The sequence below is a fragment of the Pseudophryne corroboree genome, chromosome 9 (genome assembly GCF_028390025.1).
Source record: "Pseudophryne corroboree isolate aPseCor3 chromosome 9, aPseCor3.hap2, whole genome shotgun sequence".
In the NCBI taxonomy this organism is placed as follows: domain Eukaryota; kingdom Metazoa; phylum Chordata; class Amphibia; order Anura; family Myobatrachidae; genus Pseudophryne; species Pseudophryne corroboree.
In genome coordinates this window covers 235,138,450-235,165,201 of record NC_086452.1, presented here as the reverse complement: position 1 = coordinate 235,165,201, position 26,752 = coordinate 235,138,450, and the positions used below count along the sequence as shown (strand labels likewise).

Genomic DNA, 26,752 nt, shown 5'->3' with positions numbered 1-26,752 from the left:
GTTTTTATCCATGTGTTATTCAATTGTTTAATTTACCTGCACTGTCAAGCTTGCCTATTGTGTATATTTTTTGTTTGTGGGACTAACTATCCACATATGTGGTAGCTGCTATACAGAACAGACCATAACAAGTGCTTAAAAATAATCTGGTATTTCCCTTTCTTTGGAAGAACAGTAGGAGCAGTGGCATCACAAGGCGGGTGCAGGGGGTGCGGCCCGCACTCGGGTGTGACTCCTGCATGGGGGTCACACCAAATGTCAGCTCCTCCACAGGACAGGAGCCAGACGCTGCAGTGTGAAAGTCTCCTACAGCACCCGGCTCCTGTCATAGAAGAGGAGCCAACAGCGCACGGAGACTGTCTACAGGGACAGCCCAGCATCTCCGCAGATGCTGGGCACGCCCCCAGAGTGCCGATTACGTGATCTCCGTGAGGCCACACCCCCTGTATATAAGAGTTCACCCCCTTTTTTGGTGTGAGTGCTCCAGGAGATCAGGGGTGCGCAACGGGTGTCACCACACCCTGTGACGCCTCTGAGTAGGAGATAGGAGGAAGACGGGAAGATGGCAGGAAGAAGGGAGGGAGACAGGTGGAAGAACAGAGGAAGATGGGAGGAAGAAGGGAGGGGAGACAGGTGGAAGAACAGAGGAAGATGGGAGGAAGAAGGAGGGGAGACAGGTGGAAGAACAGGGGAAAATGGGAGGCACATGGGGGATGGAAAGAAGAACAGGGGCTAGATGGGAGAAATACTGGAGGTAGATATGGGTTAAGCGCAATGGAAGATGGGGAAGAACAGTCTGGTGTTCTGGTGAGGGGAAGAATCAACCTTGTACGCAGTGTAATAGTAGAGCCGGCATTGGTCCACTCCCACTCATCTCTTCATCTCTACACTGCAGCGGTGCTGGCAGCAGCAGAGAAGTGCTGCTGGGTCCTTGTGCCACTGGATCCTCCTAGTTCCCTGTAGCCGACTGTAAATAGAGGTGCTGTCGGGGTGGCTCTGCAGCTGTGCCCACCAGACCACAGCGTCAATGGCAGGATGTAGTAGCAGGTATTGTTTTTCCTGTTGACAGCAGCACAGCAGTATGCAGTTGCTGTGGGGCTATTTTGCTGGTGGGCCTGGAGCTGCAGCTCCATCAGCCCCATTGTTAATCTGGCCCTGGATACATCCACAAAATGTTATTTGAATTCCCCAGTGTGCATTTATGAGAGCTATTTTATATATTGTATTACCATATTTTATAAGTAATTTATTTAAAAAAATGTTTTAAATGTTGCTCAGATTATATTGTATAAATAATTTTACTAGCAGTTGTCCTCAGCTCTTATTCCATCTCCCTCTTTCTATTCTATGGCCTGTTTCACAAAAAACCCAGTGTGTGTGTGAAAGAGCCCATTCATACACTCTGCACTGCCTTCAGGGACCAGCAGCCATTCTATTCAGTGGATACAGTATTTCCAGCTGCAACATGGTGACCATGCCATATTGATGCCATGTGAAAGGAGCAATGTGTTTTCATATGTAACTGAAAACACTGCACGGCAAAAAGACATCCAGCTTTTTGCCGGCCTGTGAAAACCAGCTAGTGTGAAATAGCTCTATCTCTTCCCCATCACTCTCTCCTTCCCCCATTATCTCATTATCTGACACATCCCACCTTTTTTTCTCTCCCAATTTGTACATTTTTAAGATTAATGCATTGATTTATGCTATGAAATCAGATTTTAAGTACGGAATTATTTTAGTGGTAATGCATTATTTAATGACCTATTTCATACCACAAGTACGTTCAAAATTGGCTGATATTTGTGTGTAATACACTTAGATATACTGCACTATGGGCCTGATTCTGAATCTCATGCAAAGCAGATGTCCATGTTCAAGATGAGTGATTTCTATGCTACTGACCGTGTGCGAAACTCCCTAATAACTCATACCATGCATGTGTGCTGTGTACGCAACTCCCTAATAACTCATACCATGCATGTGTGTATGCACAGGGATGCAGTAGCGATTGAGACGCACAATATCAGAAATGTCTTGAAAATGTGCTGGTCGTCACCGCATTCCTGTGCAGTGACTGGGAGGTAGCTATTAAAGTGTTGGCATACACAGACTCTCAGGGTTGGACTGGCCCACAGGGGTACAGGGGAATCCTCCGGTGGGCCCTACTGCCTGGCCCCCCCACCTCCTCCTCTAGGGAAGAGGTTTCAGGCTGTGCACTTTAATTATACATTATGCATACCTCCCAACATAGCATTCTGCCAAGGAGGGATACACCCGCGGAAACCGCGTGCACTCCCGAAAAGGGTGTGGCCTAAGAAAAGGGCGTGGCTTCATGGGAGGGCCCGCGGTCACGAGCCACGCCCTCATTTTCGTCGCTGAGGGGGCATGCCCAGCGCTCTGTGAGCCGCTGGCATGTCCCCTTTCCCTCTGACTCCAGTGAAAAGACGCTGTGCTTATGCGCACAGTGTCTATTCACCGCTGCTCTGCTAAGCAGGGCAGCGAGAGACAGAGCCTCCCGACTGCCCCCCCACCGCAGGACACTGCGGCCCGCGGGTGGGACAGTGGGACAGTCCCCAAAAAAACGGGACTGTCCCGCGAAAATCGGGACAGTTGGGAGGTATGCATATGTTCCATTATAATGCACAGGACTATGGTGTATTTTCTATCATGCATTGCTGTTATTAATCTGCTACATTATTATGCATGCACTAGCAATATTAACTGTACAGTATATACAGTATATAAAGGGCCCCAGCCCATGCAGTCTCTAATGGTTATGTAAACCAATGTGGTGGCTGGCCACACCCCTATGCATGGGCACCTAAGTACCACTGCATTCCCCCGGTAGGCCCTTCATGCCCCAATCCGACACTGCAGACGCTTCATAGTTACACATTGGAGGCTAAAGTCTGAAAGGGCTGGTGCAAGTTTTGATGGTGTGACCAATGGCATCTAAAGAAGTACCAGGCGGTATTACAGAGTCTATAGACACTGACAGTGGGCATCACAGCCCTTGCATATTCGAATGCACACTGCACTGTAGCTCCATTTGCATAAAGTACAATAATATTTATTTAGCATTATTTATTATATTTATTTATTATATTTATTTATTATGTTTTGCACCTTGTACTTTGTTCAAAGCTAAATATTGGAAAACTAGCAATATTCAGGTATGTTTGTGTCAAAGCACTTTATAATTACAAATAATTGCATTTTATAAATAAACCATACAGTAGTTTGAGGTTTTTGTATATTTATATGCAATGGTCAATATAATAACAGGATGTGTATGTTTTCATATCAGCTAAGGGGGTAAGGAGTTTGAGATAGCTAAAGGTAGTAATGCCCTCTATTGTGCTAGCCACACCCCCATGGCACAGACCACACCTCCAACACACAGGTCACCTACCCCCATATCAGTAGTCACACCCCTGACATGCTGGCCACACTAGATACAATAGGCCCTTCATAAATTTCCGCTCCGGGCCCATGTAGACCTTAATATGGCTCTGAGGGTAAGGGGAGTTTTTAGTAGGGGAGTCCATATCTGTGGTATGATTTTTACTGAAGCAGGAGAGTATCAGATCTAGGGTTGAGTTTTCTATGATGGATGTCGGTGCTGTGGGCTGATATTTTATGTGTATGGAGAGGAGGGCAGAATTGGGTCAAGTCAGTAAGATTATTTTTTTTTATAAATGAAGTGGAATGGTCCCTGCATTGTATTAGACTGGTACCTGCATTGTTTATCAGTCACTACAGTGGTCCCTGTATTGTGTCTGTGGAACAAGAATAGTCCCAGTTTAGGCAGATGGGGCTGGCAGGTGATGTATTTGTTATAGTTCTTTGCCGTGAAATGTTTTCATGTATTTCAGTAGCTATTTAAACCAAACCCACACCAGGCAGACTACACCTACTGTACAACAATTTTTGTCAAGACCATTTTTCTGTTGCATGCGGGTCACTTGTTTGCGTCTTCCCCCCAGGCAGAAAGTTGTCACCCAGCCCCTGGCCCTCAAACTGGCTAAAATCTGTATCAACGAAAGTTCTGCAATTTTTTTTTTAATTTTTTTTATTTTCTGTGTACTATTAAGTATGTAGGATATGGATTTAAACTTTAACATTATGTCCCTGTGGAGACTGAAAACCTTTATATGACTTAGCGAAATATGTTCATTTTGTTTCTGCAGGTAGAAGATGTGAGGAGCCTGAAGTGAAGAATGGAAAGCTCTCTAGAAGTTATTATTTTCCAAAACAGCCTGGGAGCTATATTTATTATAAATGTAATGATGGTTTTAAGACACAAGGAAGAGAACAAGAGGAATATACTTATTGTACTGCAACAGGATGGGATCCTGAACCGAAATGTTTCAGTAAGTAGTTAATAATAATTTCTAGAACCTGATTTTCTTCTTTTTTTATTCAGTGACTCTATTATTACATGAAAAAATTAAAGTTACAATTGTCTAATACTGTCAAAGACTGTTATAGCTGCAGAGGGGCGTATCAAGAGAGGAGGAGGTCCGTGTGCAGGATCCGTCTGGGCCCCCTCCTCTCTTGCCAGCAGCTTTGTAGACTCTGGGCACTAGGGTCACTAGGGGACCCTACCGCTGTCCCAGAGTCTAGTGCGCATGTGCATGTCTCTGGGGAAATGGTGTGCCGGACATTTTTCCAGAGATTTTCTTACTGTGCATGTGCGAAAAGCCAGGAATATGGCCACGCACCATTTTAATGGGGATTCCTGCAGTGCTGCTGCCGACGCTGGACTTCAGAGGGTACTGTAAGTATTGAAAAAACACTGCACCCATGATAAATACGCCACTGCGGCTGCAAAGGTTGCTTGACCCAATATACCTTTGTTGCGCAGGAGAACAAGACATAACATAGCTTATTTATAAACAAACTTGTCCTTTGCAAAATGTGTGTAATTTCTTGTTTATACAAATAACTTAAACCAATCTTATTTGCTTGTGAATACCTGACGTATAATACTGTACTGTACCTGCAATTAGGAAAATATGACTACCAATCGACCACTTGAAAACTGACTATAAATCAGGGTATTTCTAATCTAGTCTATAACTGCGCTCAACAAATCGTGTTGTTAGAACTGTTGGCCAGATGTATTAAGCCTGGAGAAGTGATAAAGCAGTGATACTGTAAGTGGAAGGTGATGACGCACCAGTCAATCAGCTCCTGTCATTTTTCAAACCTGTAATGCAGAGATTTTCAACCTTTTACAACTCGGGGCACACTGAACAAGATTTAAATATTGCCAAGGCACATTCAAATATAATGGTGATGCATGGTGCAGTTGCTTGTCCTAGGATGTCATGTCACAGCTTCTCCATAGGTAATGCCTGAGCCACATCTGAGAAAGCCAGAAGAGCCCAACACTGCCCGGGCCCAAAATTAGAACTGGCTCTGCAACCACTGAACCCACCAGTATTGATTATTCCAGGGCATCCATAGCCGCAAAACACTGATGGGTCTGGCTCTGCTTCTATGGCGGCACACATGGGGACTGCTCAGGGCACACTAGTGTGCCACCGCACAGTGGTTGAAAAACACTGCTATAATCGTTGGCTGGTGCGTTATCACCTTCCACTTATCACTGCTTTATCACTTCTCCAGGCTTAATACCTCTGCCACTGTGTACTGTAGGAAAGGGATGGCAAGTGCTTAAAACATTGGTATTGGTAATAGTATTTTATACTGTACTGTAGTTAATCATTTAAAGTGGTCCTGGAGATGTGGTGGAACTCCTTTACCACGCCACCTCCCCCCCACCCCCCTCACATTAAGCAGAGCCAGTGCTAGTGTTTTCGGCACACCCCTGCAAACTATAAATTAATGCCCTACTTCCCATACTTTAGAAAGGGACATTGATCTCACAAAGAAGCAGCTTGGTCACACAATAGTACCCCCAATTCAAATTACACCACACAGTAGCACAATCTTATTCACATTACAACACATGTAGTGCCCCTGATTCATAATACACTACTTAGTAATGCCCCTTATTATGGTTATGTCACTCAGTAGTGCCCTTTAATCACATTGTGCTACACAATGGTACCCTTTATGTATGTTCTGCCACACAGTAGTGCCCCTTATATACAATGTCCACAGTAGTGCCCCTTATAGAAAATGACCACAGCAGTAGTGCCCCTTACACATAATGCTCACAGTTGTAGTGCCCCCTACAGATAATTACCACAGTAGTGCTGCTTATACACATAATGTCCACAGAAATGGTGCTTATACACATAATGGTGGTCATTCCGAGTTGTTCGCTCGTTATTATTTTTTTCGCAACGGAGCGATTAGTCACTAATGCGCATGCGCAATGTCCGCAGTGCGACTGCGCCAAGTAAATTTGCTATGCAGTTAGGTATTTTACTAACGGCATTATGAGGTTTTTTCTTCGTCCTGGTGATCGTAATGTGATTGACAGGAAGTGGGTGTTTCTGGGCGGAAACAGGCCGTTTTATGGGTGTGTGCGAAAAAACGCTACCGTTTCTGGGAAAAACGTGGGAGTGGCTGGAGAAACGGAGGAGTGTCTGGCCGAACGCTGGGTGTGTTTGTGACGTCAAACCAGGAATGAAACTGACTGAACTGATCGCAGTTGCCGAGTAAGTGTGGAGCTACTCAGAAACTGCTAAGAAGTGTCTATTCGCAATTCTGCTATCCTTTCGTTCGCAATTTTAATAAGCTAAGATTCACTCCCAGTAGGCGGCGGCTTAGCGTGTGCAGCTTGCGAGCGAACAACTCGGAATGAGGGCCATTGTCCACAGAAATGGTGCTTATACACAAAATGCCTACTGTAGTAGTGCCCCTTACACATAATGCTCCCAATAGTAGTGCCCATTTCACATAATGACCACAGTAGTGGCGCTTATACACATATGGGGTCATTCCAACCCGATCGCACGCTGCAGTTGTTCGCAGTAGTGCGATCGGGTCTGAACTGCGCATGCGCCATGACCGCAATGCACAGGTGCGTCACTGCCCATGATGGGCAACGCCGGGCAGCACAGAACCTTACAAAGAACGTGATCGCAGCAGCGATTGCAAGGTAATCGACAGCAGGAAAGCGTTTCTGGGTGGCAACAAACCATTTTCTGGGAGTGTTGTGGAAAACGCAGGCATGTCCAGGCATTTGCAGGGCGGGTGTCTGACGTCAGTTCCGGGACCTGAAAGGCTGAAGTCAGTACTGTGGCTGAGTAAGTTTACAGCTACTCAGAAACTGCACTAAAACTTTTTGCACAGCTCCTCTGCACACGCGAATGCACACTTGCGACTATCTGGTCGCACAGCTGCAAAAAACTGCTACCGTGTGATCAATTCGAAATGAGGGCCATAATACCCACAGTAGTGCCCATTATATACATCTCAGCCTCTGTCACTCCAGCACCTCCTTGCCCTGTATCCCTCCAGCAGCTTCCTTACCTCTCTTGTCCCTCCATGCCCCCTCTCATCATGTCTTCAAGATACACAGAGCCTGCTCCTTCCTCTTCATTGCTTTTCTTCACTTCAGCAGCAGTGACAGCATAACATCACATACACTGAGCCACAAATGGAAGCCACTGGGACCTGAGGATGGGATGAATGCTGTCCAACAGACACAGCATGTGTGAGCACCAGGATAGGTGGGCTGTAGATGAAGGAGGACCAAGGATCTACCAGGACCTGAGGAAGGGGGAGGTGGCTGCAGCTCATCAGTAACACTAGCACCGACCTGCGTTATTGATTGACGTAGGTGAACGGATGGCTTTTCTGTTAGACTTACTGTGCAGGGTAATGGAGGAGGTGGAACTAATTCCTCCTACCATTACCGGTGGTGGAACTCCTGCTCACAAGGTGTACATGCAGATATTGCCAAATCTTATTAGACCTCATCTGCAGGGAGGAGGCTCCACTAATATGTGTACATGCCTAAATTACTCAAGCTGGCTTGTATGGCAGGAGTCCACCCTCCAGGTGTAAATGTCTGCAAGCACAAGTTACTCAAAGCTCTAAATGTGCCTGTATTTTATTGTGCAGTCACTGTGTGCAGGCACATTTTTTAGAGATGAGCGCCTGAAATTTTTCGGGTTTTGTGTTCGGTTCCGCGGCCGTTTTTTGGGTTCGACCGCGTTTTGGCAAAACCTCACCGAATTTTTTTTGTCGGATTCGGGTGTGTTTTGGATTCGGGTGTTTTTTTAAAAAAACACTAAAAAACAGCTTAAATCATAGAATTTGGGGGTCATTTTGATCCCATATTATTATTAACCTCAAAAACCATAATTTCCACTCATTTTCAGTCTATTCTGAATACCTCACACCTCACAATATTATTTTTAGTCCTAAAATTTGCACCAAGGTCGCTGGATGACTAAGCTAAGCGACACTAGTGGCCGACACAAACACCTGGCCCATTTAGGAGTGGCACTGCAGTGTCACGCAGGATGTCCCTTCCAAAAAACCCTCCCCAATCAGCACATGACGCAAAGAAAAAAAGAGGCGCAATGAGGTAGCTGACTGTGTGAGTAAGATAAGCGACCCTAGTGGCCGACACAAACACCGGGCCCATTTAGGAGTGGCACTGCAGTGTCACGCAGGATGTCCCTTCCAAAAAACCCTCCCCAATCAGCACATGACGCAAAGAAAAAAAGAGGCGCAATGAGGTAGCTGACTGTGTGAGTAAGATTAGCGACCCTAGTGGCCGACACAAACACCAGGCCCATTTAGGAGTGGCACTGCAGTGTCACGCAGGATGTCCCTTCCAAAAAACCCTCCCCAATCAGCACATGACGCAAAGAAAAAAAGAGGCGCAATGAGGTAGCTGACTGTGTGAGTAAGATAAGCGACCCTAGTGGCCGACACAAACACCGGGCCCATTTAGGAGTGGCACTGCAGTGTCACGCAGGATGTCCCTTCCAAAAAACCCTCCCCAATCAGCACATGACGCAAAGAAAAAAAGAGGCGCAATGAGGTAGCTGACTGTGTGAGTAAGATTAGCGACCCTAGTGGCCGACACAAACACCGGGCCCATTTAGGAGTGGCACTGCAGTGTCACGCAGGATGTCCCTTCCAAAAAACCCTCCCCAATCAGCACATGACGCAAAGAAAAAAAGAGGCGCAATGAGGTAGCTGACTGTGTGAGTAAGATTAGCGACCCTAGTGGCCGACACAAACACCGGGCCCATTTAGGAGTGGCACTGCAGTGTCACGCAGGATGTCCCTTCCATAAAACCCTCCCCAATCAGCACATGACGCAAAGAAAAAAAGAGGCGCAATGAGGTAGCTGACTGTGTGAGTAAGATTAGCGACCCTAGTGGCCGACACAAACACCGGGCCCATTTAGGAGTGGCACTGCAGTGTCACGCAGGATGTCCCTTCCAAAAAACCCTCCCCAATCAGCACATGACGCAAAGAAAAAAAGATGCGCAATGAGGTAGCTGACTGTGTGAGTAAGATTAGCGACCCTAGTGGCCGACACAAACACCGGGCCCATTTAGGAGTTGCACTGCAGTGTCACGCAGGATGTCCCTTCCAAAAAACCCTCCCCAATCAGCACATGACGCAAAGAAAAAAAGAGGCGCAATGAGGTAGCTGACTGTGTGAGTAAGATTAGCGACCCTAGTGGCCGACACAAACACCGGGCCCATTTAGGAGTGGCACTGCAGTGTCACGCAGGATGTCCCTTCCAAAAAACCCTCCCCAATCAGAACATGACGCAAAGAAAAAAAGAGGCGCAATGAGGTAGCTGACTGTGTGAGTAAGATTAGCGACCCTAGTGGCCGACACAAACACCGGGCCCATTTAGGAGTGGCACTGCAGTGTCACGCAGGATGTCCCTTCCAAAAAACCCTCCCCAATCAGCACATGACGCAAAGAAAAAAAGAGGCGCAATGAGGTAGCTGACTGTGTGAGTAAGATTAGCGACCCTAGTGGCCGACACAAACACCGGGCCCATTTTGGAGTGGCACTGCAGTGTCACGCAGGATGTCCCTTCCAAAAAACCCTCCCCAAACAGCACATGACGCAAAGAAAAATAAAAGAAAAAAGAGGTGCAAGATGGAATTGTCCTTGGGCCCTCCCACCCACCCTTATGTTGTATAAACAAAACAGGACATGCACACTTTAACCAACCCATCATTTCAGTGACAGGGTCTGCCACACGACTGTGACTGATATGACGGGTTGGTTTGGACCCCCCCCAAAAAAGAAGCAATTAATCTCTCCTTGCACAAACTGGCTCTACAGAGGCAAGATGTCCACCTCATCATCACCCTCCGATATATCACCGTGTACATCCCCCTCCTCACAGATTATCAATTCGTCCCCACTGGAATCCACCATCTCAGCTCCCTGTGTACTTTGTGGAGGCAATTGCTGCTGGTCAATGTCTCCGCGGAGGAATTGATTATAATTCATTTTAATGAACATCATCTTCTCCACATTTTCTGGATGTAACCTCGTACGCCGATTGCTGACAAGGTGAGCGGCGGCACTAAACACTCTTTCGGAGTACACACTTGTGGGAGGGCAACTTAGGTAGAATAAAGCCAGTTTGTGCAATGGCCTCCAAATTGCCTCTTTTTCCTGCCAGTATAAGTATGGACTGTGTGACGTGCCTACTTGGATGCGGTCACTCATATAATCCTCCACCATTCTTTCAATGGTGAGAGAATCATATGCAGTGACAGTAGACGACATGTCCGTAATCGTTGTCAGGTCCTTCAGTCCGGACCAGATGTCAGCATCAGCAGTCGCTCCAGACTGCCCTGCATCACCGCCAGCGGGTGGGCTCGGAATTCTGAGCCTTTTCCTCGCACCCCCAGTTGCGGGAGAATGTGAAGGAGGAGATGTTGACAGGTCGCGTTCCGCTTGACTTGACAATTTTCTCACCAGCAGGTCTTTCAACCCCAGCAGACTTGTGTCTGCCGGAAAGAGAGATCCAAGGTAGGCTTTAAATCTAGGATCGAGCACGGTGGCCAAAATGTAGTGCTCTGATTTCAACAGATTGACCACCCGTGAATCCTTGTTAAGCGAATTAAGGGCTCCATCCACAAGTCCCACATGCCTAGCGGAATCGCTCCGTGTTAGCTCCTCCTTCAATGTCTCCAGCTTCTTCTGCAAAAGCCTGATGAGGGGAATGACCTGACTCAGGCTGGCAGTGTCTGAACTGACTTCACGTGTGGCAAGTTCAAAGGGCATCAGAACCTTGCACAACGTTGAAATCATTCTCCACTGCGCTTGAGACAGGTGCATTCCACCTCCTATATCGTGCTCAATTGTATAGGCTTGAATGGCCTTTTGCTGCTCCTCCAACCTCTGAAGCATATAGAGGGTTGAATTCCACCTCGTTACCACTTCTTGCTTCAGATGATGGCAGGGCAGGTTCAGTAGTTTTTGGTGGTGCTCCAGTCTTCTGTACGTGGTGCCTGTACGCCGAAAGTGTCCCGCAATTTTTCTGGCCACCGACAGCATCTCTTGCACGCCCCTGTCGTTTTTTAAATAATTCTGCACCACCAAATTCAAGGTATGTGCAAAACATGGGACTAGAGATGAGCGCCTGAAATTTTTCGGGTTTTGTGTTTTGGTTTTGGGTTCGGTTCCGCGGCCGTGTTTTGGGTTCGAACGCGTTTTGGCAAAACCTCACCGAATTTTTTTTGTCGGATTCGGGTGTGTTTTGGATTCGGGTGTTTTTTTCAAAAAACACTAAAAAACAGCTTAAATCATAGAATTTGGGGGTCATTTTGATCCCAAAGTATTATTAACCTCAAAAACCATAATTTCCACTCATTTTCAGTCTATTCTGAATACCTCACACCTCACAATATTATTTTTAGTCCTAAAATTTGCACCAAGGTCGCTGTGTGAGTAAGATAAGCGACCCTAGTGGCCGACACAAACACCGGGCCCATCTAGGAGTGGCACTGCAGTGTCACGCAGGATGTCCCTTCCAAAAAACCCTCCCCAAACAGCACATGACGCAAAGAAAAAAAGAGGCGCAATGAGGTAGCTGTGTGAGTAAGATTAGCGACCCTAGTGGCCGACACAAACACCGGGCCCATCTAGGAGTGGCACTGCAGTGTCACGCAGGATGTCCCTTCCAAAAAACCCTCCCCAAACAGCACATGACGCAAAGAAAAAAAGAGGCGCAATGAGGTAGCTGTGTGAGTAAGATTAGCGACCCTAGTGGCCGACACAAACACCGGGCCCATCTAGGAGTGGCACTGCAGTGTCACGCAGGATGTCCCTTCAAAAAAACCCTCACCAAACAGCACATGACGCAAAGAAAAAAAGAGGCGCAATGAGGTAGCTGACTGTGTGAGTAAGATTAGCGACCCTAGTGGCCGACACAAACACCGGGCCCATCTAGGAGTGGCACTGCAGTGTCACGCAGGATGTCCCTTCCAAAAAACCCTCCCCAATCAGCACATGATGCAAAGAAAAAGAAAAGAAAAAAGAGGTGCAAGATGGAATTGTCCTTGGGCCCTCCCACCCACCCTTATGTTGTATAAACAAAACAGGACATGCACACTTTAACCAACCCATCATTTCAGTGACAGGGTCTGCCACACGACTGTGACTGATATGACGGGTTGGTTTGGACCCCCCCCCAAAAAAGAAGCAATTAATCTCTCCTTGCACAAACTGGCTCTACAGAGGCAAGATGTCCACCTCATCTTCACCCTCCGATATATCACCGTGTACATCCCCCTCCTCACAGATTATCAATTCGTCCCCACTGGAATCCACCATCTCAGCTCCCTGTGTACTTTGTGGAGGCAATTGCTGCTGGTCAATGTCTCCGCGGAGGAATTGATTATAATTCATTTTAATGAACATCATCTTCTCCACATTTTCTGGATGTAACCTCGTACGCCGATTGCTGACAAGGTGAGCGGCGGCACTAAACACTCTTTCGGAGTACACACTTGTGGGAGGGCAACTTAGGTAGAATAAAGCCAGTTTGTGCAAGGGCCTCCAAATTGCCTCTTTTTCCTGCCAGTATAAGTACGGACTGTGTGACGTGCCTACTTGGATGCGGTCACTCATATAATCCTCCACCATTCTATCAATGTTGAGAGAATCATATGCAGTGACAGTAGACGACATGTCCGTAATCGTTGTCAGGTCCTTCAGTCCGGACCAGATGTCAGCATCAGCAGTCGCTCCAGACTGCCCTGCATCACCGCCAGCGGGTGGGCTCGGAATTCTGAGCCTTTTCCTCGCACCCCCAGTTGCGGGAGAATGTGAAGGAGGAGATGTTGACAGGTCGCGTTCCGCTTGACTTGACAATTTTGTCACCAGCAGGTCTTTCAACTCCAGCAGACTTGTGTCTGCCGGAAAGAGAGATCCAAGGTAGGCTTTAAATCTAGGATCGAGCACGGTGGCCAAAATGTAGTGCTCTGATTTCAACAGATTGACCACCCGTGAATCCTTGTTAAGCGAATTAAGGGCTGCATCCACAAGTCCCACATGCCTAGCGGAATCGCTCCCTTTTAGCTCCTTCTTCAATGCCTCCAGCTTCTTCTGCAAAAGCCTGATGAGGGGAATGACCTGACTCAGGCTGGCAGTGTCTGAACTGACTTCACGTGTGGCAAGTTCAAAGGGCATCAGAACCTTGCACAACGTTGAAATCATTCTCCACTGCACTTGAGACAGGTGCATTCCACCTCCTATATCGTGCTCAATTGTATAGGCTTGAATGGCCTTTTGCTGCTCCTCCAACCTCTGAAGCATATAGAGGGTTGAATTCCACCTCGTTACCACTTCTTGCTTCAGATGATGGCAGGGCAGGTTCAGTAGTTTTTGGTGGTGCTCCAGTCTTCTGTACGTGGTGCCTGTACGCCGAAAGTGTCCCGCAATTCTTCTGGCCACCGACAGCATCTCTTGCACGCCCCTGTCGTTTTTTAAAAAATTCTGCACCACCAAATTCAAGGTATGTGCAAAACATGGGACGTGCTGGAATTTGCCCATATTTAATGCACACACAATATTGCTGGCGTTGTCCGATGCCACAAATCCACAGGAGAGTCCAATTGGGGTAAGCCATTCCGCGATGATCTTCCTCAGTTGCCGTAAGAGGTTTTCAGCTGTGTGCGTATTCTGGAAAGCGGTGATACAAAGCGTAGCCTGCCTAGGAAAGAGTTGGCGTTTGCGAGATGCTGCTACTGGTGCCGCCGCTGCTGTTCTTGCGGCGGGAGTCCATACATCTACCCAGTGGGCTGTCACAGTCATATAGTCCTGACCCTGCACTGCTCCACTTGTCCACATGTCCGTGGTTAAGTGGACATTGGGTACAACTGCATTTTTTAGGACACTGGTGAGTCTTTTTCTGACGTCCGTGTACATTCTCGGTATCGCCTGCCTAGAGAAGTGGAACCTAGATGGTATTTGGTAACGGGGGCACACTGCCTCAATAAATTGTCTAGTTCCCTGTGAACTAACGGCGGATACCGGATGCACGTCTAACACCAACATAGTTGTCAAGGCCTCAGTTATCCGCTTTGCAGTAGGATGACTGCTGTGATATTTCATCTTCCTCGCAAAGGACTGTTGAACAGTCAATTGCTTACTGGAAGTAGTACAAGTGGGCTTACGACTTCCCCTCTGGGATGACCATCGACTCCCAGCGGCAACAACAGCAGCGCCAGCAGCAGTAGGCGTTACACGCAAGGATGCATCGGAGGAATCCCAGGCAGGAGAGGACTCGTCAGAATTGCCAGTGACATGGCCTGCAGGACTATTGGCATTCCTGGGGAAGGAGGAAATTGACACTGAGGGAGTTGGTGGGGTGGTTTGCGTGAGCTTGGTTACAAGAGGAAGGGATTTACTGGTCAGTGGACTGCTTCCGCTGTCACCCAAAGTTTTTGAACTTGTCACTGACTTATTATGAATGCGCTGCAGGTGACGTATAAGGGAGGATGTTCCGAGGTGGTTAACGTCCTTACCCCTACTTATTACAGCTTGACAAAGGGAACACACGGCTTGACACCTGTTGTCCGCATTTCTGGTGAAATACCTCCACACCGAAGAGCTGATTTTTTTGGTATTTTCACCTGGCATGTCAACGGCCATATTCCTCCCACGGACAACAGGTGTCTCCCCGGGTGCCTGACTTAAACAAACCACCTCACCATCAGAATCCTCCTGGTCAATTTCCTCCCCAGCGCCAGCAACACCCATATCCTCCTCATCCTGGTGTACTTCAACACTGACATCTTCAATCTGACTATCAGGAACTGGACTGCGGGTGCTCCTTCCAGCACTTGCAGGGGGCGTGCAAATGGTGGAAGGCGCATGCTCTTCACGTCCAGTGTTGGGAAGGTCAGGCATCGCAACCGACACAATTGGACTCTCCTTGTGGATTTGGGATTTCGAAGAATGCACAGTTCTTTGCTGTGCTGCTTTTGCCAGCTTGAGTCTTTTCATTTTTCTAGCGAGAGGCTGAGTGCTTCCATCCTCATGTGAAGCTGAACCACTAGCCATGAACATAGGCCAGGGCCTCAGCCGTTCCTTGCCACTCCGTGTGGTAAATGGCATATTGGCAAGTTTACGCTTCTCCTCCGACAATTTTATTTTAGGTTTTGGAGTCCTTTTTTTTTCTGATATTTGGTGTTTTGGATTTGACATGCTCTGTACTATGAGATTGGGCATCGGCCTTGGCAGACGACGTTGCTGGCATTTCATCGTCTCGGCCATGACTAGTGGCAGCAGCTTCAGCACGAGGTGGAAGTGGATCTTGATCTTTCCCTAATTTTGGAACCTCAACATTTTTGTTCTCCATATTTTAATAGGCACAACTAAAAGGCACCTCAGGTAAACAATGGAGATGGATGGATACTAGTATACAATTATGGACGGACTGCCGAGTGCCGACACAGAGGTAGCCACAGCCGTGAACTACCGTACTGTACTGTGTCTGCTGCTAATATAGACTGGTTGATAAAGAGATGTCGTAGTATGTATGTATGAAGAAGAAAGAAAAAAAAACCACGGTTAGGTGGTATACAATTATGGACGGACTGCCGAGTGCCGACACAGAGGTAGCCACAGCCGTGAACTACCGTACTGTACTGTGTCTGCTGCTAATATAGACTGGTTGATAAAGAGATGTCGTAGTATGTATGTATGAAGAAGAAAGAAAAAAAAACCACGGGTAGGTGGTATACAATTATGGACGGACTGCCGAGTGCCGACACAGAGGTAGCCACAGCCGTGAACTACCGTACTGTACTGTACTGTGTCTGCTGCTATTATAGACTGGTTGATAAAGAGATGTCGTAGTATGTATGTATAAAGAAGAAAGAAAAAAAAAACCACGGTTAGGTGGTATACAATTATGGACGGACTGCCGAGTGCCGACACAGAGGTAGCCACAGCCGTGAACTACCGTACTGTACTGTGTCTGCTGCTAATATAGACTGGTTGATAAAGAGATGTAGTAGTATGTATGTATAAAGAAGAAAGAAAAAAAAACCACGGGTAGGTGGTATACAATTATGGACGGACTGCCGAGTGCCGACACAGAGGTAGCCACAGCCGTGAACTACCGTACTGTACTGTGTCTGCTGCTAATATAGACTGGTTGATAAAGAGATGTCGTAGTATGTATGTATAAAGAAGAAAGAAAAAAAAACCACGGTTAGGTGGTATACAATTATGGACGGACTGCCGAGTGCCGACACAGAGGTAGCCACAGCCGTGAACTACCGTACTGTACTGTGTCTGCTGCTAATATAGACTGGTTGATAAAGAGATGTCGTAGTATGTATGTATGAAGAAGAAAGAAAAAAAAACCACGGTTAGGTGGTATACAATTATGGACGGACTGCCGAGTGCCGACACAGAGGTAGCCACAGCCGTGAACTACCGTACTGTACTGTGTCTGCTGCTAATATAGACTGGTTGATAAAGAGATGTCGTAGTATGTATGTATGAAGAAGAAAGAAAAAAAAACCACGGGTAGGTGGTATACAATTATGGACGGACTGCCGAGTGCCGACACAGAGGTAGCCACAGCCGTGAACTACCGTACTGTACTGTACTGTGTCTGCTGCTATTATAGACTGGTTGATAAAGAGATGTCGTAGTATGTATGTATAAAGAAGAAAGAAAAAAAAAACCACGGTTAGGTGGTATACAATTATGGACGGACTGCCGAGTGCCGACACAGAGGTAGCCACAGCCGTGAACTACCGTACTGTACTGTGTCTGCTGCTAATATAGACTGGTTGATAAAGAGATGTAGTAGTATGTATGTATAAAGAAGAAAGAAAAAAAAACCACGGGTAGGTGGTATACAATTATGGACGGACTGCCGAGTGCCGACACAGAGGTAGCCACAGCCGTGAACTACCGTACTGTACTGTGTCTGCTGCTAATATAGACTGGTTGATAAAGAGATGTCGTAGTATGTATGTATAAAGAAGAAAGAAAAAAAAACCACGGTTAGGTGGTATACAATTATGGACGGACTGCCGAGTGCCGACACAGAGGTAGCCACAGCCGTGAACTACCGTACTGTACTGTGTCTGCTGCTAATATAGACTGGTTGATAAAGAGATGTCGTAGTATGTATGTATGAAGAAGAAAGAAAAAAAAACCACGGTTAGGTGGTATACAATTATGGACGGACTGCCGAGTGCCGACACAGAGGTAGCCACAGCCGTGAACTACCGTACTGTACTGTGTCTGCTGCTAATATAGACTGGTTGATAAAGAGATGTCGTAGTATGTATGTATAAAGAAGAAAGAAAAAAAAACCACGGTTAGGTGGTATACAATTATGGACGGACTGCCGAGTGCCGACACAGAGGTAGCCACAGCCGTGAACTACCGTACTGTACTGTGTCTGCTGCTAATATAGACTGGTTGGTAAAGAGATGTAGTAGTATGTATGTATAAAGAAGAAAGAAAAAAAAACCACGGGTAGGTGGTATACAATTATGGATGGACTGCCGAGTGCCGACACAGAGGTAGCTACAGCCGTGAACTACCGTACTGTGTCTGCTGCGACTGGATGATAAATAATGATATAAAAAATATATATATATCACTACTGCAGCCGGACAGGTATATATATTATATAATGACGGACCTGCTGGACACTGTCTGTCAGCAGAATGAGTTTTTTATAGAATAAAAAAAAAAACACCACACAAGTGAAGTCACACGACGAGTGTTTAACTTTTTCAGGCAATCACAATATAGTATACTACTAACTATACTGGTGGTCAGTGTGGTCAGGTCACTGGTCAGTCACACTGGCAGTGGCACTCCTGCAGCAAAAGTGTGCACTGTTTAATTTTAATATAATATGTACTCCTGGCTCCTGCTATAACCTATAACTGGCACTGCAGGGCTCCCCAGTCTCCCCCACAATTATAAGCTGTGTGAGCTGAGCACAGTCAGATATATAATATATACATAGATGATGCAGCACACTGGGCTGAGCAGTGCACACAGATATGGTATGTGACTGTCTTGTACTCCTGGCTCCTGCTATAACCTATAACTGGCACTGCAGTGCTCCCCAGTCTCCCCCACAATTATAAGCTGTGTGAGCTGAGCACAGTCAGATATATAATATATACATAGATGATGCAGGCATGCAGCACACTGGGCTGAGCAGTGCACACAGATATGGTATGTGACTGAGTCACTGTGTGTACCGTTTTTTTCAGGCAGAGAACGGATATATTAAATAAAACAACTGCACTGCTGGTGGTCACTGTGGTCAGTCACTAAACTCTGCACTCTCTTCTACAGTATCAGCCTCAGGTCAATCTCTCTCTCTCTCTCCTAATCTAAATGGAGAGGACGCCAGCCACGTCCTCTCCCTATCAATCTCAATGCACGTGTGAAAATGGCGGCGACGCGCGGCTCCTTATATAGAATCCGAGTCTCGCGAGAATCCGACAGCGTCATGATGACGTTCGGGCGCGCTCGGGTTAACCGAGCAAGGCGGGAAGATCCGAGTCGCTCGGACCCGTGAAAAAAAACATGAAGTTCGTGCGGGTTCGGATTCAGAGAAACCGAACCCGCTCATCTCTAACATTTTTATGATACACAGTTGGATGGAGATCATATCTGAGTGAATGAAATACTATATACTATAGTCATAATTGAGGAGCAACACTTTTCATTTTAAATGAAAGACAATCTACAGTATTTATTCTGCCTATGCAGATTTGAAATGGAGAGTGTTATTCATCAAATGTGTGTGATATTTCCCTTCTGTAAAGAATTCCTAAGGAAAACGCCAAGTGGGATCCCCAACACAAGCTACCACTCCATGGGGGTCATTCTGAGTTGATCGCTCACTAGCAGTTTTTAGCAGCCGTGCAAACCCTATGCCGCCGCCTACTGGGAGTGTATTTTAGATTAGCAGAAGTGCGAACATTTTTATTGCAGAGCGCCTGCAAAAAAATTTTGTGTAGTTTCAGGGTAGCTCAAAACCTACTCAGCAGTCAGCACTTGCGATCACTTCAGACTATTCAGTTCTTGATTTGATGTCACACACTCGCCCAGCGTTCGACCAGCCACGCCTGCGTTTTCCCTGGCATGCCTGCGTTTTTCCGAACACTCCCTGAAAACGGTCAGTTGCCACCCAGAAACGCCCACTTCATGTCAATCACTCTGCTGCGACCAGTGTGACTGAAATGCATTGTTAGACCCTGTGCAAAACTGCATCGTTTGTTGTGCCCGTACAGGACCGGATCTTGCCCTTGTGGCGCCCCGGGCAAAACTGAGGGTGTGGCTTCATATGGGGGCGTGGCCAGTTACGCCCCCATTTGTGCCCCCTGTAGCGCAGCTGGAGAAAAAAAAAAAAGTATACTTACAATCCCCGCTCCTGATTCCAGACCTCCTCCTCCGCCGGCGCCGCTCTTCTCCTGTCCTCGGATGGTTGTGTCTGTCATCGGATCTATGGGAGAGACGTCATTACGTCTCTCCCATAGCACAGCACAGACACTAGAGGTCAATTATGACCCCTAGTGTCTCTGCCACTATGCTGTGCGGTGCGCGATGACATCATCGCGCACCGCACAGCAAAGGTCCTCTCCATGAAGAGAAACTAGACGCTTAGCGTCTAGTTTTCCTTCATGGAGAGGACCTTTGCTGTGCGGAGCGCGATGACGTCATCGCGCACCGCACAGCACAGTCCTCTCCATGAAGGGAAACTAGACGCTTAGCGTCTGGTTCCCTTCAAAGCGGGGGACCAGCGGCGGGCACATCGGGGGGCACTGCCGAGGGCACAGTGGCGGATCTTGCCATGGTGCGGCGCCCTCCGGATGGCGCCGGCGCCCTCCGGAAGGCGGCGCCCCGGGCAAAATTACTGCTGGCCCGTGGCAAGATCCGGTACTGTGCCCGTACATCGCACTTGCACATTGCACCACATACGCATGCGCAGAACTGACGTTTTTTATCAGGATTGCTGCGCTGCGAACAAATGCAGCTACCGATCAACTCGAAATGACCACCCATGTCAACACTCTTAGGTACAACTTTTGCAATGAAGTGTCTCTGTAAGAGAGTGCTATGGAATGCTGCTTGACCAAATGTGCATTTTGTGAAAAGGGAAACAGTCAAAAGGATGATTTCACGTAAACTCTCTCCAGAACATTATAACGCTGCATACAGCTGAATATCTGCATTTAGTTCCATTAATGTAAAATGAGTGCAATTGCTGCATAATTCATCTCTTTATTGTCTCTATTGTCTCCTGCATTGGTTAGATGTATGGGGCATATTTTGTGAAGTCATTATGTAAGTACAGTAGATACCTCTACTAAAAATGTTACCTCAGGCTTCTTCATCAAGGAGAAATAGTACTTATGATTTTAGGTCAGATGTCTATGGGGCAAAAATTGTGTGATAAAGTAGAGATATTAAGGGCATATTTTAATTAAACATTGAATTCTAGACCCAATAATTCTAATTACTTATTGCCACTTATTGCAGCAATAAGAAATTAAAGATCAATTTCATGTATTAATAATAACAACAAATAGAGCAGGGCATTACATCTGATGACTTATATGTTTAACAAAAATCAGGACAATCACTTTTATCCAGTGGACAGTGATTCTGGAGGATTCCTGGTGACATTACCTCTAGTCACATTCTATTACATACAACGTCTTGAAACATACCGGATTATCAGGGGTGTATCTAGGGGTCCGAGTGCCCCTGGCAAAATAAGGGGCTGGCGCTCCCCCCTACACACATTTGGAATAAGGTGTGAATATTGGAAATGGGACATGGTCTTGTGGGGGAAGGGCGTGGACATAATAGTACTTCCAATTCAAATTATGCCACAAAGTAATGTCCCTTATTCGCATTACACCGCACAGTAGTGTCTCGTATTCACGTTACACCATTCCTCCCCCCTAACTCACCTTTCCCACAGCCTGACCTTAACCTGACTCCCCCCCAAAAAAAAGCCTCTTCAGTGGTGCCTAACCCACCCTTCCTAATCTCCCTCCCTGCAGCCTAACCCTAACCCTCCCACTCTCGCAGCCTAACCCTAACCCTCCCACGTGGCTTGCCAGTGGAGACTTTGGCACCAACTTGATCCGGATTTTGCCATTCTGCATCGCTATCTATGTTGGGATGCCAGCATCAGCATTCCGAGCACTTTCCGAATGCTGGCGTCAGCTTTCCGATTGCCGGGATGCCAAACACCGGCATCTTGACTGCATCCTGAATGAAATGCTAATGAGCTGCAGTGAGATGAGCCTCAAATGGACCCTGCCATTAACCAAACACCATCAGTTGGATGGTAGAAGTGCTTCCTATTAGAAAAAACATCAGGGTGCCATCACTTCCAAGATAAAATTATCAATTATACAATTAACTGATATACATTTCCTTGAATCTGGTCTTGAAATAGGTAAGATATGTATTTTCTTTATTACATTCAACAAGTTAAAGTTTTCGCTTACTTATTACTTACTTACATCTAACATGCATGAAAATTGTGTAGTTTTCCAGGTACTACAGTCCCTTCTCCCAAACACTGACACTTTTTTATTATCTTCAACAACAAACAGATCTATAGCACTGTGCTATATAACAATTGCTGTGTACCTGGTGACAGTCTGTTACTGCCGGCGCGGCGCCGGTGTCCGTCAGCACCACATACCACACTGCACTACTGATAAGACTTGTGTCCAGCAGCACCGCACTTGTTATCAGACTCACAATAAACTACAGTTCCCAGCAGCCCTTGCTGCCGGGAGCCCCCAGCAACAAGGGCTGCTGGGAGCTGTAGATTATCTTGAGTCTGATTACAAGTGCGGTGCTGCCGGACACCGGTGCCGCTCCAGCAGTAACAGACTCTCACCAGGTACAGTCTGACAATACTGCTTTTCTACCCTTATGCCGCGGGTGGCACAGCCAGGCGGCGCCCCCTCCTTGCCTGGCGCCCCTAGTGAGTGCCATCCTGGCCAATGGGTAGATACAGTCCTGCGGATTATCACCAGTTTTTCAAAATCAAAGGATAATACAATTCCCCCTGGTACTCTATTCTAATCATGAGCTAAATGTAAGTACAAATAAGAGTACTGCGCAGTTAGTATAGGAAGAAAATTCTGCAGATAAACAGTGACATAAAGTACTACTGTTGTTCCAAAAATAAATAAATAATAATAGAAAATTGTCACAGGGACAGTATAAACATACTGTACCTGACATGGACGTAGAACAGCAGGGTGTGGAATCCAGTCCAGGTATTCTGTTTGATCAAGTCTGAGTAACAGCAATCATGATTGCAGACAACTAATACTGCATTCAGATCGCAAATGCCGGATCCCACCCGGTAAAAGAAACGTGTCCTTACCGGGTGGGATCCGGCATTTGCGCTCCTTTGCTGGCTTTCCGATCCGGCAATATACCGGGTCGGTTGCCATAGCAGAGGGGGGCGCAGCAGCAGCAGGGGCGGGGGTGGAGGCGGCGCTGGGAGATGAGCTCATCTCCTACGCCACCTCTCCCTATGCTGTGAATGGGAACCGTGTCGCATCAACGCGGCTCCCATTCACACTGCACCTGACCCGGTATTCAACCCGGGTATAATCCTTCTTTTATACCGGGTTGAATTACAGAGTCAGACGACCCGCTAATTCTTGGAAAGTGCTTTCACATCGCACACTGACCCGTGTCGACACGGCAATATGCCGTGTCGTTACCGGGTTATTTTTGCGATGTGAAAGGGGTATAAATGGATTCAATAACAAAAGACAGTGCTCCTGATGGTGAACTAGTCATGCAGGTGATAGACCAGGGGGATGGCTACTGTTGGGGGTCCTTTGTCAATGGTCTCTGAAGAATTTGCCCTCTGTATGCTAAGAACTGCGGTGAACTATCTTGGTAACTTGTGACTTGCTGGTAACTGCAAATGTTCAGTTGTTAATTTGAATATCTGTGGAAAAGCTGTGGAATAATAAACCTGCAGTTTGGATCTTTACCTGGTATATGTGATCCTTGTCACATTTGGCACCCAAACCAGGACCCTTTTTCTGGATATTGTTATACAGCAAAGAGTCCTGGAAGGTGACTAGATCTATCCACAGTGGCAGCAAAACATGTTGGAGAATGCTACCTGCTATACCGCAACTTGGTGAAACTGAGCCACAATGACCACAGCTGTGTAAGTGAGCTTGACAGGCCTGCCATTAAATGGGAATTGTTCACAGTTTATGATGGTGTATGTGAATACGAGGGCAATAAATGGTGTATAGTGTGTTTATTTATGGCAGTGTGGCAAGTAGAGGTGAAGCAGTAAGCTGTTAATTTTTACTTGGCTGTTAAAAAATGGCTTGCCTGAAAGATTTGGTCAAGCCTGCTAAGTTTGTTTATAAAGTTGAATCACTGTGTAAAATGGAGGAGGTTTGGAAAAGGTTAGCTGAGATGGCTGCTGGCCAGGTAACCCTAATACAGGACCAGCAAACCAAGATCCAGTTGCTGCATGAGGAATTGGTTGAGATAAGGAAAGGAGCTAGAGGTGCTACAGAAACTGACAAAGTCAGATGATACAGAAGCATTTTTGTACACCTTTGAATGCACTGCCACCAGGCGAAAATGGACAGAAGGGCAGTGGGTGGCAAAGTTAGCTCCCTGTCTTACAGGGTAGGCTCATAGAGCCTATGTGGATTTGCCTGTGGCTGAAGCATATTCCTATCCTTTTCTAAAAGCGGCTATCCTTCCCAGGGTTGGTGTGATAGGTCCCAGTAAAGCCAGAAATTCCGTGATTGGCTACTGAACGCCTCTGAGGCACTGACTGAACTGGCCAGACTAGGTTGAGCCAGGTTACAGCCAGATAAGAACACCCCTCAGTGCATAGTGGAGGTTGTTGATTTAGACCATGTTATGTGGGCGTTTGATCCTCCTGTACAACAGTGGGTTCTTCAGGCTAGCCCCCATATGTTTGAGGAGTTAGCAGTAGTGGTTGAACGGTATCTGACCCCTGGAAAAATGAATAAAACTAAGTAGGGGTAATACCAGTACCTAAGTCCAGGACTCAGGTACTGCTTGTTAAAAAGAATAACTTGTCCACGACTGTATGTTTTAACTGCGTTAAACCTAGTCATGTACGTTGGACTGTGCAGACTGGACTGTAGTGTGGGTAAAACAGCTCGCTCTGTTGTAAACATGTTTGTAGGGAATATTTCCCCAGCATAAACCACTCTGTCCCGGGTAACAACCAGATAGAAGGCTGGAAGGTCTGGGCTTTGGTGGATACAGGTAATGAACTATTGCAGCCAACCTGGTTCCAAAAGGGGCTGACCAAGTTTTACCCTTGGTCTAGGTACTGTGTGTCCATGAAGATGTAGTGGTATACCCTCGTGTACAAATGTGGATACTGTTAAAAGGACAACTACTTAAGATAATAGCTGCGGTAGCTCCTAGCTGTCACAATCCGGGTAATCAGTCACATGTTTTTACCTTCTAAGTGCCTTCTGAGAATGTCCCTGCGCTCCAAGCCTGGATTCCACCTGCGTGCTGTACAGCATCGCTTCAGTCTCCCCTCAGCGATCCCAGCATCCCTGTCATGGCATCCTCACAGCATGTTCCACCTGTTTCCATAGATGGCGTCTCCTGTCCTCCTTGGCCTCCGCTGCCATTACTACAGGTTTCCACATGCTAAGTACAAACAGACTTTCCCTCCAGAACCAAACATGGGCACAGCCAGGTTTGGCCTCAACACATGACTCTCCGTAGCCTATCCGCTGTGCTCTGGAATCAGCCTGATTGCTCCGCCAATACCTGCTTCCCAGCTGGCATAAATATCCTGCATCAAGGCTGCCTAATCGTCAGTGCTTTGGTTGTCTATCCCAGTGTTATATGTCTCTCCTGTCAGTGGATGTTCCTGCTTGCAGTTTCCAGGTATTCCAGCTCCTGTGACCTTGCTCCACTTAAAGAGACCTGCACCAGTTTCCACCCTGCAGTGCTGCCTGACTCCAGTGGTGTTCCGACATCGCTCTCAGTGATTTGCAGTGATTCATCACCGGCTTCCAGCTTTCAGCGGTGCTCCAGTATCGCTTCCAGCGGTGTTCCAGTATCACTCCGAGCTCTCACTGGTATATCAACATCGCTCTCCGTGATTTGTAGTGATTCCTCACCGGCTTCCAGTGATGTTCCAGTATCACTTCTAGCTTCCAGCTGTGTTTCAGTATCACTTCCAGCTCTCAGCGGTGTTCCTGTATCATCCTCAGCTCTCTGCGGTGGTTCAGCATTGCCCCCATCTACCATCTGTGTTTCTACATCGATCCACAGTTCACCATCGGTGCTCTCACCATCGCACTCTCAACATTGATGAGTTCCACTGCACCTTACCACCTGGGCCGGTTCCCTCCGGCATTTCCGGCAGTTCTTCTGTGTTCATCTCAACTCCTTTGCATCACTACCATCTCCAGCTTCCAGAGTGTCATCTTCTGGTCAGTATCTGCTTGTTCCCTAGTACTGTACTTAGCTGTGGCTTATTATTTCCTGGTCTTACGGAGACTTTGCTTATCCTGACTGCATTGCCACAGTATATTATTACCATTGCGCCTAAGGAACTGTACTGCCATCAGTGTCTGCACATCCTACTGTTGAGCTTACCATTCTGCTGAACTGCCAAGGTGTTTATGAACTGTGTGTTTAATAAACAAGCTTTATATTTTACTCCGTTGTCGTGGTCACGCCTTCAGGCATCGGTGCTAAGGTTCCCTGCATGTCCAAGAATCCTATATTACCTCCCCGGTTCAAGTACACATCAGCCCCTACGCCTGAGGCTTACCCAGGTCAGCCTCAGCCCTCAGGTGTGACCGTAAGCACTGACCAAATGAATCTGTCCGGAGACCAGGCCCAAGTGACCAGCCCGGTACAACAGCTTGCAGCCCGTCTGGGACATCAAGAGGCTGCACAGGGTCAAGTGATTCACTGTCTCCAGGACCTCTCCACCCAGCTGGATGGAATTTAATCAAGGGTGTCCATTGTACCAACTGCAGTACCACAGGTGGTAACCCCACCCACCATTTCTGTTTCTGCACCTCGACTCCATTTGCCGACACCAGAAAAGTACGTTGGTTCCCCTAAAGCCTGTCGGGGTTTCCTGAATCAGTGTTAGATACACTTCGAGCTACAGCCTGGCAATTTTCCTACAGATCGCACCAAGGTTGCCTACATCATCTCCCTCCTCAGGGGCTCCGCCCTGGACTGGGCATCACCTTTGTGGGAGAAATATGATGCACTGCTTTCTTCACAT

General features: G+C 47.0%; 1 protein-coding gene across 1 annotated transcript in view; it reads left to right on the top strand.

Annotated features, from left to right (window-relative positions):
- The window catches only part of LOC134958791 (complement factor H-like), a 258,602-nt gene extending 233,195 nt beyond the window's left edge, over positions 1-25,407 (top strand). The window contains exons 8-9 of the mRNA XM_063941517.1: positions 4,194-4,376; positions 25,364-25,407. Of these exons, the coding sequence (XP_063797587.1) occupies positions 4,194-4,376; positions 25,364-25,407 (227 nt within the window). The remainder of the gene's footprint in view (positions 1-4,193; positions 4,377-25,363) is intronic.
- The last annotated feature ends 1,345 nt before the right edge of the window (positions 25,408-26,752 follow it).